This window comes from Stigmatopora nigra, chromosome 21, assembly GCF_051989575.1.
Source record: "Stigmatopora nigra isolate UIUO_SnigA chromosome 21, RoL_Snig_1.1, whole genome shotgun sequence".
Lineage (NCBI taxonomy): Eukaryota > Metazoa > Chordata > Actinopteri > Syngnathiformes > Syngnathidae > Stigmatopora > Stigmatopora nigra.
The window spans coordinates 5515335-5530000 of record NC_135528.1 but is presented as its reverse complement, the minus strand read 5'-3'; the positions used below and the strand labels follow the sequence as shown (position 1 = coordinate 5530000).

Genomic DNA, 14666 nt, shown 5'->3' with positions numbered 1-14666 from the left:
TAAACAAAAGTGACACAGAACCATCACTTTGCAGGCGGCGCCAGATAAACGTTCGACACCGTGCAAATAATATTAGTTCTGCTTCCCGAGTCAGAGGCTTATCTCGCTATGCTATATTGGGTTCGGATCCTCGTCTACTGGCGAAGGGTCTTCTGACAGAAGTGTCTAAATTTATGAGTCGCCCGTATGTGCTCTTTTGAAAAAGGCTGCCGGGTGTGCGTGCCGTGTAACTCCTGTGTCAGACATTAATTCCGGCTTTTATGTGGGAATGGCGTGTTTGTGCGTACACGTGGGCGGTAGACGGGCACGCGCCGGCATGGGCGCCAAAAAAAAAGTCTACATTCATATGGAAATGAGGGTGTGTGTGTGTTTGGCGGCCATATCATGGCGTAATGAGATCCGCCACTGTTGGTTACTCTCAGGCGGAGGTAATTACGGCGGCGTGGACGCTGGCGAGTTCGTATAGGACTCAATCCAAGTGTCCGTTTTGGAGCAGAGTCCGATTTATAATCGCCATCGAAGAACCGGTTGTGTGGTTTAGTATGGCGGCGTTTTTTGGCAAATGGTGATGATGGATGTTGAGCAAAAAGTAGCTACTTCAACCAAATGGGACACAAAATAAACACCTGAGTTGGTTGAATTAGGAATTTGGAATTACGGTAATGAGCCTGTCTACTGAAACATTATTTATTACCTCAAAGTAGGTTTGAAATCCGTCTACTACAAGTCGTATGTTTAGATGTCACTTTAGAATAAAGTTGCTGCTCAAAGTTTGTGTCAATAAAGTTTCGAGAAATGAAAATGAAGAGAGGATAGTGTCCCAGATAAATGACAACATCCAGCATTTTCTCCAAGGTCCCATCCATACATTGACCATTTTTCATTAACGCCATCTTCCTTGTGATAGTCTCTGGCCAACAGAAAAGTCATCATCAAAATTCCAGCCCTCAACACCCCCCATCTAAAAGATCCCGCTCCCCTTGACAAGCTCTCCATCGTGTTTGCACGCTCGTAATCCAAGTTAAGTTGTGATTTATTCCCTTGCTACTCGCCTTGAACCTTCCAACCACAATCTCAACCCCGCTAACGTCACTCCATCTCTTCGCAATGGCGTCTTCCGCCTGGCCCGCTGGTTTCCGAGCCGTAATGGACTCACGCCCCAACAATGGCACTTTAATACGGCGAGGTCTTTGACAAAGAGCGGGAGTTTCCTCCACGCGGGAAGGAAACGTGCGGCGGTTGAGCGTAAAAACATGAATCATCCTGACGTGACAATCTTCTATTGGTTTACACCATCCACCAGAGGGTATGGGGGCACTTGGCCCTTTCTTCCCCATTATTTTTCTTTACTCATCCATTGCACTTTTTGAAGTGTGGACATGCTATAAAGTCATGCAGGAAAGAATCGTGACCGGTCTTTTGGTCCCCGGTCTTTTGGTCGCCGGTCAAATGGTGACAGAGAAAGTTTAATATCTAAGTATTGTTTAATATTTAAGTACTGTTTAATATCTAAGTACTGTTTAATATCTAAGTACTGTTTAATATCTAAGTACTGTTTAATATCTAAGTACTGTTTAATATCTAAGTACTGTTTAATATCTAAGTACTGTTTAATATCTAAGTACTGTTTAATATCTAAGTACTTTTTAATATCTAAGTACTGTTTAATATCTAAGTACTGTTTAATATCTAAGTACTTTTTAATATCTAAGTACTGTTTAATATCTAAGTACTGTTTAATATCTAAGTACTGTTTAATATCTAAGTACTGTTTAATATCTAAGTACTGTTTAATATCTAAGTACTGTTTAATATCTAAGTACTGTTTAATATATAAGTACTGATTAATATCTAAGTACTGTTTAATATCTAAGTACTGTTTAATATCTAAGTACTGTTTAATATCTAAGTACTGTTTAATATCTAAGTACTGTTTAATATCTAAGTACTGTTTAATATCTAAGTACTGTTTAATATCTAAGTACTGTTTAATATATAAGTACTGTTTAATATCTAAGTACTGTTTAATATCTAAGTACTGTTTAATATCTAAGTACTGTTTAATATCTATGTACTATTGAAACCAGCTCTCAGAATTATATTCACAAGAGACTTTAATATCTAAATATCTCCTTGATTTTCTTGGCTTTTCTTTCAGCTATATTTGTTTTGAAACATTTTACTTAGGTGCTGCTTGCACCATGGAAATATGGAAAGTGACTCAGTAGACGAGGCATCTATTTCTTGTAACTCTTGTCTTCCGACACCTACTCTACTCTGTTTTTGGGCTGTGGCAGCTTACAAAACCCTGCAAGGATAAATAAATAGCAATGTTGTCTGTGGTGTAAGGCCAAAAAGTCAAAAGTAGAATGCAAAAGCTCCACAGGCAGCTCAGCTCGCATAACCGGAACTGGGATGATAAGCGCTCAGAGTAGCAAGAAAGACGAGTGGAAGTGCAAGTTGACTTTTGACTTTGGCTGAAGGCGCAAATACTGAGCTGTTGTTCCAGTTGTCCCAAAACGCCTTCAAGCTTTTACGACTTACGATTGGCGTGCAGCTTAACCGGACGCTGCCTCACTAGCAAGGCAATCCACCAGAACCTCCAGGGCAGTTGCAAGTTGAACACCAAGTGGTTTAATTTGTTCTCTAACTCAAAATAATCATTTACCACTAAAATGAATATAAATGTCGCCTCCCTTTTCCCCCAAAAAATAAGAATACACAACATGACATTTCTGCCATGTTGTAAATAGCAGCAATGTCATTAAATCCCAAATATTTGTGAGGCTTTTGAACATGCCTGGCCACAACAACCACAAGTAAAAATCTTGTTGCCATGGCAGCCACATCACACAACTGTAATGATACTCTCACAAGTACCTTTCTGATGACCAAATACACCATCAGTCCCTTTTCATCCATCCCAAGACCCCTTACTCTCCCACAAATTCCTGAAAACCACCTAACCAGCTCGACGTGTGTCCGACCTCTGACCTTTCAATGAGCTTCCTCATCAACCCATATACGCCTGCTCCCCCAAAATACGCAATCCAGCCTTCCGTTTTGAGGCAAGAGTATCTGAGGAAGACTCCAGAGAGACGCGCCTCACTGAGCAATTTATACGTTCTCATCAAAGCGTCTTCTCGGGACCCTGGAGGCAGGTCTTAATTGTTGGACGTGATATCTGCACCCCACCCGGTAGAGCCCTTCCTTTCCCACTCACTCCCTTGCCTTACTTTGACTGTTTTCGGTCTCCCTCCCTGCAGCTATTAGGAATTGGATTTGGAGCAGAACGATCCATTTAGTCTCTCTCTCTCACTTTCTTTCTCTCTTTCTCTCTCTCTCCAGCTTCCTCACCTCCTCTGTAGGCTTCTGTCATCAAAGCCCAAGCTTAATCTGTCTATTTTTACCTGGAGGAATGAAGGGGAAGGGGATGAGGTAATGTTTTTCCTGTCCATCAGGTGGGCAGTCGTGCGTCTCAGTGTGGCTTATGATTTAGATAACTAGCGCCGCCATGTGGACGCGTAGGAAAAGGAGAGAGTAAGCGTACTTGGTGAAAGGTAGGCAAACTGGACTGTAAAAAGAAAAACAATGTTTTGTTTTAATGGTGAAAACTAGGATAAGTTGTTGTGAGGATGAATGCCTTGGAGGCTTGAGATTGAGGGTTCAAACCCGGAATTTTGCGAGTTTGTATCTTGTACTTTGTGGTTTTTCCCTGGGTAATCCAGTGACATCTCAAAATCATGCAGGGGTGTCAAAAAATAAGTCAGTTTGTCTGTTTTTAAGATATCTTTGAATATGACCTTTAGTCAACTGGGAAATGAATGACAAATCAAAATGAGTTTTTTTTATTTTGAAAGAAATAGCATTATTTTTTTGATCCAATAAAAAAAACCAAGAAAAGCTTGCAGTGCAGTCTTTGTATGAACAGAGGAGAACATTATCAAAGCATATCAAAATTGTCAAACCACCAATAAGACACCAAATAAATACAAGAGTGGTAAAAACACATTTTACAACTTAGTGACTAGACCCTCTTTTAACACCCCCGCCCCCTCCTTACAGCCGTAGATATATGAAGGCGATTTGTTTCCATTTAACAAACTATCGAAACACGTTAAGTAAAAAAAAAAACATTGCGTCCAAAGACAATGTATTAATCTTCAGCAGGAACTGCAGAAAGAAGAGCATGAATAAATAACGCTTTGTAGACTTATAAAACAAATCCCACTTGTTTGCTTCACTTCCATTGGGCGTTGATTGTCCGTCCCCATAAATCCACTTCAAGTGGAGACCAAGTAAGGTAAAACCAATGCTTATCTTCCATTATTATGCTCAGTTGTCTTTAAAATGGTTCTGTCCATTGGAGCTGATAGGTCGATGAAAACAAAATTTGCGAGGATGGTCTTTAAAGTCCAAGTAGTCCTGGACAAAGCGTGGATGTTGCTCGATGAAGTGATAAAGTTCATCTGGACAAAAAAGGGGAGGAGCCATGTAAAGCCAAAGGTAACTTTTACGTCCGTTAAAAATGTATCCGCCGTCATACCGTATGTTATTTTTCCAGTTCCCGTTCCATCGAGTTCCATGAAAAACATGGATAAGTCCATTTCTTTCACCCCCAACATTATTTCCAACATAGAGGACAGTTCGTTTTCGTGGACTTCGCCGCTGTCCTCGTTCTCGTACATCTGTATATCAGTGAGTGCTTTTTAGTGGATAGAATTCCATACATAAAAGCATATTGTATTGATTTGAAGTTAAATGTGCTTTTACCTGGAAGGCAAGCTTAAGGGTCTCCATTGACCTCGATGGTCGGTAAATGGTAGACAAGGCGATGATAAAGTGGCGGATGTCGATGCGTACTTCTTCATTCTGCTAAAAAAATATATATCTCCAATAAAAAAAGTATAGAGGAAACAAAAAGGATGCTAATGTGCAAATACTAACATATTTTTTCAGTGTTTTTTTAAGTTAGTTAAAGTTTATTGCAAGGTTAAATTAAACTTGTTTTTGTGTCGCTGCATTATAATCCAAGCTCATTTAAATTTGTTTGTTATGTTACGAGCACGTTGCTGGGCAAAAAAAGTGCCTTCTGACAATGGTAGTGCTTTTTTTACAGCATTGCAAACTAGAAAATGATAAAATATCAGTGTTGCTACATATTTTCATTGAGCTTTCAGTATTGAATAATGTACAAAAGTTCTTTTTTTTTAAGACTGCTCATTTACGTTCTTGCAAAGATTACTGATGATGAATAACTTACCTTTGCAAAGAGGTTGAAAACCTGTTGAAGTGCATCTGTGACAGGCAGATGAAGAAAGCATGCAAAGTCTTCTAAATTGAGCTGATGTCTCGCCAATTTCCTGGCTCTACTCGCTTGATCCTTCAGCAGAATGTCTGTGTTTTTCAGCCTGTTATGACACATGAAGCAGTGGCCATTTATTAACTAGTATTGGTAGACCAGAGAAACTAAAGACTTGTTATTGTGGGTGTGTTTCTGTTAGTAAACCAGTAGATGTCAGTGTCATCACTGAAGTTGTCCTAGTCCAGTACAAACTCACTTCAAGCGGCGAACCAGCTGATTGAACTCCAGTAGGCTACTGGGATTGTGAATTCGTAGGGGTCCCTGAGAAAAACTGATCTCCCGATCCTCAAATGACAGATCCGTGATGGGCAGCTCCAGCGCCCTGTCGAGGAAGGCCGGCGTGAGGTCATTAAAAAACTTTCAAAAACAGACGGCATGCCCTTACTCACTTGGCCATGAGTTTTCGGACATTGTTGGCAAAAAGTGTTGGGTTTTTCTTCTCTTCGTCGGACGGGGTGTAAACTGGCAGAAACTGGGATGGGAGAATGTCTTGCTGAGTAAACGTTTATGGGGTGGTAGTCCAAAAAAAAAATCTTACCTCGATTTCAATGGTGTTGTGAGGTTGACACAATGTGAGCCAAAGTAGCTTGAACCTGGCAACAACAAAAACTAAAGATTATGAGTGACAGAAAAGAGCGAAAACGATGTTAATAGAGTCGGATTTGAACCGTGGGAAATGGAAGTTGTGTGTATTGTGGTTTGTGGCGTTGTTTGTGTGTTTCACTTACGCTCCGGGGCCTCGCCACGTCCATGAAATGGTATCCTACGGAAAGGAAGTGGAGAGAGGAAATGACAAATGTGGACACACTTTTTAAACAGGCTGAGGCAGAACATGGGGCTGTTTTTGTGCGCAAGTGTAGTTTTTTTTATGGTTTGCGAGTCGGTTAGGCCAGAAGGTTCACATTGGTTTCCGGTTACAGAGGGGCCCACATGAGAGTTAACTTTGCTCAAAGTGAATTTGCTTTTCTTGAGGGAAACTACAAGTTGAAATCATAGAAGTAATCATTGGATTGGATAACTTTATGCATCCCGTATTTGGGAAATTTTGTTGTCACAGTAGCAAGAGGGTGAGAATACAGACACAGAAAAAGACATTGTAGACATAGTTAGTAAGTTAATAAATAAATACATTAATAAATATATAAATAAATAACCATGTTGCTGATATATGTGTATATATATATATATAATAATATAATTTAATTGAACTGGATGTTTTTTATGGTCATTAAATGAGATTCCAGGACATGCATAAACATGCTGCTGCGATTGCTACAAGAGAAATAGTCATAAATCAGACATGTGATTCTTTATCTGCACTTGCTTTTTTACAGTATTTGGCTTTGCAATGACGTTCGACTGGTCCTGCCATGAAACAGGATGCCACTTTTTAAAGCATTGTTTACTTTGAACTATACAGCTTCTTGTATAGAGTTGAGTTCACTATCAGTATAGTAGTTGTACAAAAAAAATGCCTTTATAGTCAAGAAGTCAAACCAGATCTGTATTAAATAGATGAAGTCAATACCTATCAATTGGGATTGATATTATAAAAGGATAGAGATCTCCAATGAATCTGATGGGTGGTTAAGTACTGTATAAATGATGAGAAAGAGGTACATTGAGATATATGACACCTGTGAGTGGGTTTGTTAGGTGAAAGAAGAAAGGGTTGGATGTAATATCAGCCTAGTAGAACATGAAGTCATTCAGTAAAATAGAAGCGTGTTCATGTAATGTGAGGGAAACCATGTGTTGAGGTTTTGTAGGGGAAAAAAGAAGGTAGTGGTCTGAAAAGGGACTGAAATGAGGGTGTTTACCAGTTTGTTTTGATATCGAAGGACCACAGGTTGCACTGGGAAGCCTGGGATGAAAGCACCTGCGGAAACAGAGGATAAGAAGGAGTGAATCAGCTTTGGCGAGAATATGTGGCCTTTTGACCATGTGAACGGCGCCGTGAGAACAATATGTACAATAGAATGGACCGGTGGGATGACAGACTGGAATAAATGGGGATTAGAAAGAGCGGGAGGGTAAAGTGACACAAACAGTTGGGGCGCAGGAAATGAAGAGATTACAATCAGTTCATAAATAAACTTGGAGATAAAAGGTTTTTCCAAAGAGATCAAACCATAACAACAACAATAATACTGTCTTATCAAAGTCAGCCCGGCGGAACATTGGAGTTAGCAAACATTCTTCCGACATCGTTTCAAAAGTGTACATACCGGCCTTGAATAAAATAAGGCTCGATCGGTTGGTGCACGTCCCCTCTGGAAATATCATGATCTGGAGCAAAAATGTCACTTTTTGAAATTGGAATGAAAATGGCTAAAAATTCACGTTTTTGCATCTTACCTGAGGCCACTCCCCTCCAGAATTTGCTCTTCTCTTGATCTCTTCAACTGTTTGCTTCCTGGAATCTTGGTCCGAGCGGAAGACAAATACAGGTCGGATGTATCTGATCAAGGCTGAGGAGTGGAAAATTAAAATTAAATTAAATAAGACACGCCAAAGTTGGGGGAAGTATGTTAGATACTTACTTCCCCAAACGGGAATACTGCCACTCTCTAGTTTGGCTACAATGGAGCACATGGTGTAGGTGACTGGGATGGCGTCGAAATAAGAAGAATGCGGGGCGATGGTGAGGATGGGGGCTTCGGTGGGCGTGGCACGTTCGCCTTTCACCTTTATCCAATGGAAACCTCCACAAAACCACATCACTCGCATGATGATGCGTATTGAAAAGTGTATCAAACTGCAAAAAAGACAACAAACCAGGCGCCAATTTGTAAGTGAGCCTTCGTTACTGTACTTAATACTATTTATACTATATTTGTATTTATTTGTAATATGACAGTTGCTTATATGGTGGTACCTGTACTTTTATAAGTAGTTGTGTAACTTGGATTTTCTGTATATAGAGTCATTTTACATAGATTTAGAATAATTCATTCCACTATTTTCAATGGAGTGGTATTGCGAGTGGCAGCTGAGTAAACATAAGTGTTTACGTTTTGGGTTTTTTTGATTTAGTTTCACGTTTCTTTACTTGGAAAGGCTTTTGATAACCTAAATATTTTGTATGTAGAATCATTTGTTTATAATTTAGAAGCAGAGGCGTTACTGTATTTTTTTTTGTCTATGTTTCAGTGACAAGTGAATAAATGACAATTTTAGAGGTGTATCCTTATCCAATCACGCACCTTCTCCACCATGATTGCGGCTCCACGACATATTGTGAACGCCCCAGTGAGGCAGCAAAGGCAAAGGGCCATGCCAGCAGCATGAGAAAGGACACCAAGAGTAGTCGCACTGGAAAAACCGTTACAGACATCAGTCCGATCTAGAGTAGGGAAAAGACATTATTACATAAGTATAAATGCAGCAAATTCTACTTGGCCTGTCACATGCTATATCCTTTGTAGCATGAAAACACTTTGCCATTCTTCTGTATTCCAAGAAGGATACACACATCCTATTAGTTGCTTTAAAAGACAAACCGTCGACTCCCAATTGAATCTACAATGACAGTCACGCTTCGTTTCGTACTAATAAGCGCTAAAAAACGCTGCAACATGACATTGGACATCTGAAATGTTCTTTTTGAATCGCCATCTGCAATTGTATTGCGATTACTGCAATTCTTATCACGCTGTAACTTGAATCCTCTTGTTTGTTATTAGTGTTCCTCAAAGGATGAACTGTTTTTGGCCCCAACCTCTTTTTTAAAGTGCATGTTGCACACTTTACCACGAGTGCATGCTACTACATGTAGCGCCCAATAATACTACATTGTTCAATATGCAGAAATTGACACTTTTCATTGCAGAAATGCCTTAAAAAAAGACAACTTTTTAAAACTTTTTGCTACAATTCAATAGACATTGCGCTACTCAAATTCCAGCATTTAACCGTGCCTTTAAAAATGAATCATTTTGCTGAATATAACAAAAAAATAGATTAAAAATAAACAATTAAAGGAAAGCCAAAGGCCTTTTTTCTGCTATTTTCGGAGAAGAACGAATGTCATCTGATTAGCCAACGAGGATGACAATCAGCTGACTGAATGACTTTTCTCTGGTCACGTGACACTCGCAGGGTGGCCATCACATCCATTTGCAGCCCAGCTGCGCCTTGCTTCATTACGCCATTCGCACCATGACCGACTTCCTCCTACTTTGGATTCATGTACATTTTGTCGCCTCTCAGGGGAATTATCTGCCGCCTATAGCTCTCTCTGGAGGAGCCCAGGTGCACGCCGCGGGGCCGTATTAATAAATAAACAGCGATGAGACCCGATTTATGACACTATAACTCTTTCTGCTACCTCCCCGCCCCCGTTTGGGCCTTTTGGCGCATCAGAGCTTAACAAATCCATCTGGGAGGATCCTGACATTTTTTTCCGGAGGGAATTGACAATGAAAGCGGAGGGGAATTCTTTCTAGTGTTTTTACTCAAGATCTCAAAGCAAATATATCAAAGTTATACCTATTTTTCTCAATGATAGTTAATAGCTATTGTGTAATATTTGGAAACAAAGCATTTCTTGAGTTTCAAACAAAAAGTAATTTTCTAGGGGCATTGTTTTGAATGGTTTAAGAATATATGTATTGGTTTGGCATGGAATCGGTTAAGAATTTACACAAGATTAGCTGTTACCATCAAATTTGATATTTCAAAATGGATATCTAGGAAATTCCTACATTTAATGTCATTCAGGGAACATTATGGGACATTAATTTAGTCTATTAAAGCTTAAATGTACATGTTTTTGAAAATAACACACTATCAATAGGAACTCAATGCCTTTACAGCATAGCAGATGTCAGTTAAATATGATAAATAGCTATTTCGATTTTAAAAAAAGAAGAAATATGCATACTTTGTTTGGCCTTGCAATGTGGCTGCGGGGAAATATTTCAGCCAACCCGACAGGTTAACATTCCTGCTCTCTTTGACGTTTAAAAACATGTCAGCCAGCTGCTTTTTTTCACTTTTTTCTGACAGTAAAGCTAAAGATATATTCTAGAATGAGTTACCAAACACTTTGTGGTTTACCTATCCATTTTTTTTTAGCTCGCCTATCCTCATCGGTCAAACAGTAACCTGATAGTTCACCGGGAATGTCTTTGAGATTTTTGTGAGGACAGGTTAAGACGTGTACTAAGTAAAGTGAGACTGCTGAGTTATAGACAGTCTGCTTAAGAATGTGGGGAAGGGGGGTTTGGTATTTTGACACATATTTGATTATTTTTTAAAGAAAAGTAACTTCCTGACTGTCTAAACTGGAATTGGCAATCATGATGGGATGGTCAGTGCAAAGAAATGTGTGACTCAGCTGAAATAAGCTCCACTGTCTGTCCACTGTCTGCTTCCTGACCTCATTTATATTTCAGTTTGTAGTGGAAAAAGTGTGATGTGCATTACAAATGTTGAGAATCAAGGGAAAATATGAATGTGTGTCATGGAGGTGGCACATGACAAGTATATTTGTTTAGTAAGGTTCTATTTTGCAGTATTTTTTTCAAGAAAACATAAAATACCATCATTTTGTTAGGAATTGTTTCAATTTGAAAGTTAAAAATCCCATTTAGGAGTAATATAATTGCAAAAAAACATACTATAAGGACAGTTATTATGTTTTTAGGACTAAACTTTTGTATGTGGGTAAACACATTAGCCTACTAAGCTATTGTATTGTACTTTTTATTTAATGATGGTAGTAGTAAGCCAAAAGTAGTTGGCTTTTGTGTACTTTGTGTAAAAAGTCCAACAGCTTGACTGACATCGAGCAAGTATTAAAGTCAGGTTTGTTTATGTAAAACACTTACAGGTTTGAAGTGGAAAGTTGTACTTATTCATTTTTGGTTTATATTTACAGGCCTGCTGCTGTGCAACTGTTTACAAGCTCCAACAACCATCGGTGGAGTGAATGGAATTTATAAGCAGCAAATAAAAGACATTCCAAGAGAATCGTGCCAAAAACAAATGTAAATTTGACATGTAAAAAAAGCAAGGCAAAGCTCCGATTTCTCGGAAACTGTTTACAATTAAAACACTGGCAATATGTTTTTTGTTGTTGTTTTTTTTTTTACCCTGAGTCTTTTAGTTTTGGTATGTTTTGGGTGTTATCAAAACAAGCAGCTACCTTCATACCCTGAGGCTATACAAAAAAATACACACTGACAAAATAAATGCAGGACAAAATGAGTTTCTATATAAAGTAGTAGTAGTGAGTAATGTAGTGCAATTTGCATCAACTTGCTCATTATAAACATTGACGTTTTCACATGAAATGTTTTTTGCATATTTTTTATGTGTACACCCCCGATTAAATATAAAAATAGTATTTTTGATAAAGATCCAAATCTCTTCAAGCCACCAGTATGATTTAAGATAAAAAATGTGGAAGTTAAATAAGAGAAGCGGAAGGTAATATATGCAATATGTGGTTATACAACTGTGCGATGTTATAAGTGAACATTTGGCTGTGTTATTATTTATTATTAATCGTATGCAAAGCTTTCAAGCTTCTCAACTCACTTTGACATATACAATTCTTGGCTGTACGTATGCTGTGGTTTAATGGAAAGGGGCGTAAGTAGTAGTAGTATACGTCCATCATCCGTGAGTTGAGAAGCACATATTTCATATAGTGGAAAAATACATAACACTTGGTAAAGTCCACATCATGTCAAATGAATACAAACACTTGAATGTGCTAATATTATTAATTTCTTGCATTAATAGACCGGTTTGGCTCATGTGATTATGTTTGGCTGTAGGGGATAAAAAAAAAGTAGTAAAGTATACATGTCGTGAAGGGAAAAACACGCAACGTTACACACATTTTCTTTATAAATATGTGTCTTACCTTTATTTTGTCTGCCGTGCTGAATTTTAATGTATGAACGAAGGGGTTCCTACCCCATCGAGAGGGGTGAGTGCCGGACGAGTTCATTGCAGCCCGCAGAAGTCAAAAGTAAACAAATAGCTGGATCTTTTTTCTTCTTCTTCTTCTGCAAATGGTTCTTTAGAGCTGGAAGTGTTGCGTGTCAGTGAGTCCGTGCGTTTGCGCGTCTACGCTTCTGCGCGTTTGCGCGTGTGCGCGTGTGCAATCGTGCGATACTTGGCCAGGAAACAGGTCCTGTTACAACAAGCTTGCAGAATTGCGCACGTCCATTTCCGCTTATAAAGTAAATTGCCACTACGAACGTCGACAACGTCAACTTTGATATTTTTGCTGAACATTCTACGTTGATTCTTGATGATCTTATTACGATTGGAACACATTTAAAGTATATCTAGACGTAGTATGCACGTTTCCATATAAGGACATCTATTAAGTCATGGTTAAGTGATTTCTGGTTCCCCCGTGTGGAGAAAAAATGAATAGCTTTTAGCCTTACTGTTGTCATATTTACAACTCCATACACTTATCAAACATCGATCGTTTTATAAGCATCAAGACCACACAACTCACGACTATTCTTTGTCATATTCTAAACATAGACGGGTTGGGAGGACAAAGCACCTCTTAGGAGCGCGATAAGGTAATCACCATCTTTTCCACTTTCAATGTGACGGGACAATATGGGCGTGGTGACGCCCATATTGGCGACGTGAAGGACTTAATTGAGGTCATGCGCAGTAACTCTTCCTTTTGGAACGCTGATGGTGGACGCCAACAAGGTAAATCGAGCAATTCCCTGGCCTAAATGCGTTTTTATCACGGGATCGGGAGATTTTTCAGCAATTAATTGAGCACAAAACGCCAACAAGTCTCTTAGTTTAATGCCAGGTTTAACACACCGTTGACAATTTAAGTATGGGCTTCTTTTCTCAACCGGCTTTGTGCCACATCATCTTACTAGTCAGCATTAGTGTTAGTGTCACGATTTGACTTTAAAAAGCATGTTCACTGTTTTCTCTCCATTATTGAGTCGTGTTGCAAGACTTTAAATTTAATCAAACAATGCAAGACATCAACTGACAGTTTCCTGGGTAAGTGTTCACTTTAGATTAGAATGACATCCAGGGGCACAACTTATTTTTTGTTGTTTTGTATGTAATCGTTTTCATTCTGAGTGCTAAACACCCGTTCCCTATTTGTAATTGTTCTGTTTTTGCAAAAAAAAATCCCATACAAAATTCAAGCCAACTTTCCTAACTCACTGGTGTCAAAGTAGCGGCCCGGGGGCCAAATCTGGCCCACCATGTCATTTTGTGCGGCCCGAGAAATTAAATCATGAGTGCTGACTTTCTGTTAGGATCAAATTTAAATGAAGATTGTATTATTACCTCATCTTCCCCTTTTTTTAAATCAATAATTGTATTTTTTTTAATCATTTTTTTTACTTTTTGTGTTTTTAAGTTTAAAAAAGCATATTGTAAAATCTAAAAATAAATGTATTTAAAAAAATTGGTTTCCACGCTAATATTGAACATTTTCCCCCAAATATTTTGTTTCCTTTTGAAATGAAAAAAAAGCTCAAACATTTGTTTTAGATCTATAAAAAAACAGAATATTTAGGGATTTTGATGCATTTTTTAATCCAATTTAAATAGAAAAAATATCTAAATATTTCAAAAATAGTATATTTAATCGCCTTGTCTGAAAAAGGGGAAATAGCACTCGCTAAATTATTTTCATCTTTATTTATTTATTAAAATTCTTGGAAGATTTCTCTATGCTGTAATTGGTTGGCAACCCCCAAATGCCTTGGTTAAATCAAGTTTACACCGTTTAGCATCAAGATAAAACTACTTCCCATTTAAAAAAAAAAAAAATCTAAGCCTACCTGTTGAATCTCCACGCTGTATATATATAATAACGTATGCTTTTTTGTGTGCAATTTTTCTCTGTTTAGCACCAAGATGCAGCTTTCTGTGTGCCTAGATCACTCTTGAGGTTACAGATGGGGAGACTGGGACTGATCAAGGTAAAACTTACTCCCACAAAAAAAGTTGAATCTCCAGTCTCTATATATTCTAACTTTTGCTATTTTTCTTGCAGGCAACAGGCCTTGGTTGCTCACTTGAAGATGTCTCTCTTGCATCATATAGTGTCTCTGTATTTCTGAAAATCCAAATTCAATAAAAGCCTTAATCATGACATTTCACTGGTCATTCATTTCCACAGCTTTTTGACTAGATTTTTAAGGTAAGATGGTTGTCATTTAATGTTGGAGTGAGAATTCTAAGTGTTTATCCCCCCAATTTTTTCAAAGATTTATCTTCTAAATTTTTATCCCCATTTATTTTCTAAGTATTTATCCCTGCTTTTTTCAAATTTTAT

At 38.3% G+C, this 14666-nt stretch overlaps 1 protein-coding gene and 2 long non-coding RNA genes across 5 annotated transcripts in view; 2 read left to right on the top strand and 1 right to left on the bottom strand.

The window, feature by feature from the left end:
• The window catches only part of LOC144214832 (uncharacterized), an 88042-nt gene extending 76632 nt beyond the window's left edge, over positions 1-11410 (top strand). For both annotated transcript variants that reach the window (XR_013330291.1, XR_013330292.1), the window contains one exon: positions 11250-11410. This is a non-coding gene — a long non-coding RNA (uncharacterized LOC144214832). The remainder of the gene's footprint in view (positions 1-11249) is intronic.
• lpcat1 (lysophosphatidylcholine acyltransferase 1) lies at positions 3833-12466 on the bottom strand. Of its 2 annotated transcripts, none has more exons than XM_077743529.1 (14): positions 12243-12466; positions 8572-8711; positions 7909-8123; positions 7724-7836; positions 7594-7654; positions 7186-7244; positions 6094-6128; positions 5904-5958; positions 5755-5837; positions 5562-5687; positions 5264-5411; positions 4774-4875; positions 4547-4688; positions 3833-4469 (listed from the first exon to the last, which is right to left on the bottom strand). In XM_077743529.1, exons 1-14 carry the CDS (start codon positions 12327-12329, stop codon positions 4336-4338), a joined length of 1500 nt encoding a protein of 499 aa, XP_077599655.1. In that variant the 5' UTR covers positions 12330-12466; the 3' UTR covers positions 3833-4335. The 2 variants fall into 2 exon arrangements, with proteins under 2 accessions (XP_077599655.1, XP_077599656.1); XM_077743530.1 differs by having other exon boundaries at positions 4774-4872.
• A 196-nt stretch (positions 12467-12662) lies between these two features.
• LOC144215009 (uncharacterized) lies at positions 12663-14485 on the top strand. The gene is made up of 3 exons (XR_013330325.1): positions 12663-13060; positions 14239-14310; positions 14385-14485. It is a non-coding gene; the product is annotated as an uncharacterized LOC144215009 (long non-coding RNA).
• The last annotated feature ends 181 nt before the right edge of the window (positions 14486-14666 follow it).

Excerpts from the sequence above, each read along its gene's own strand:
- lpcat1 (XM_077743529.1), bottom strand. The coding sequence starts at position 12,329 with ATGAACTCGTCCGGCACTCACCCCTCTCGATGGGGTAGGAACCCCTTC. Across the intron at positions 8,124-8,571 it reads CCGCAATCATGGTGGAGAAG|TTTGATACACTTTTCAATAC; the intron begins GTGCGTGATTGG and ends TCTTTTTTGCAG. Across the intron at positions 4,470-4,546 it reads AACTGGAAAAATAACATACG|ATGAACTTTATCACTTCATC; the intron begins GTATGACGGCGG and ends TTTTTTGTCCAG.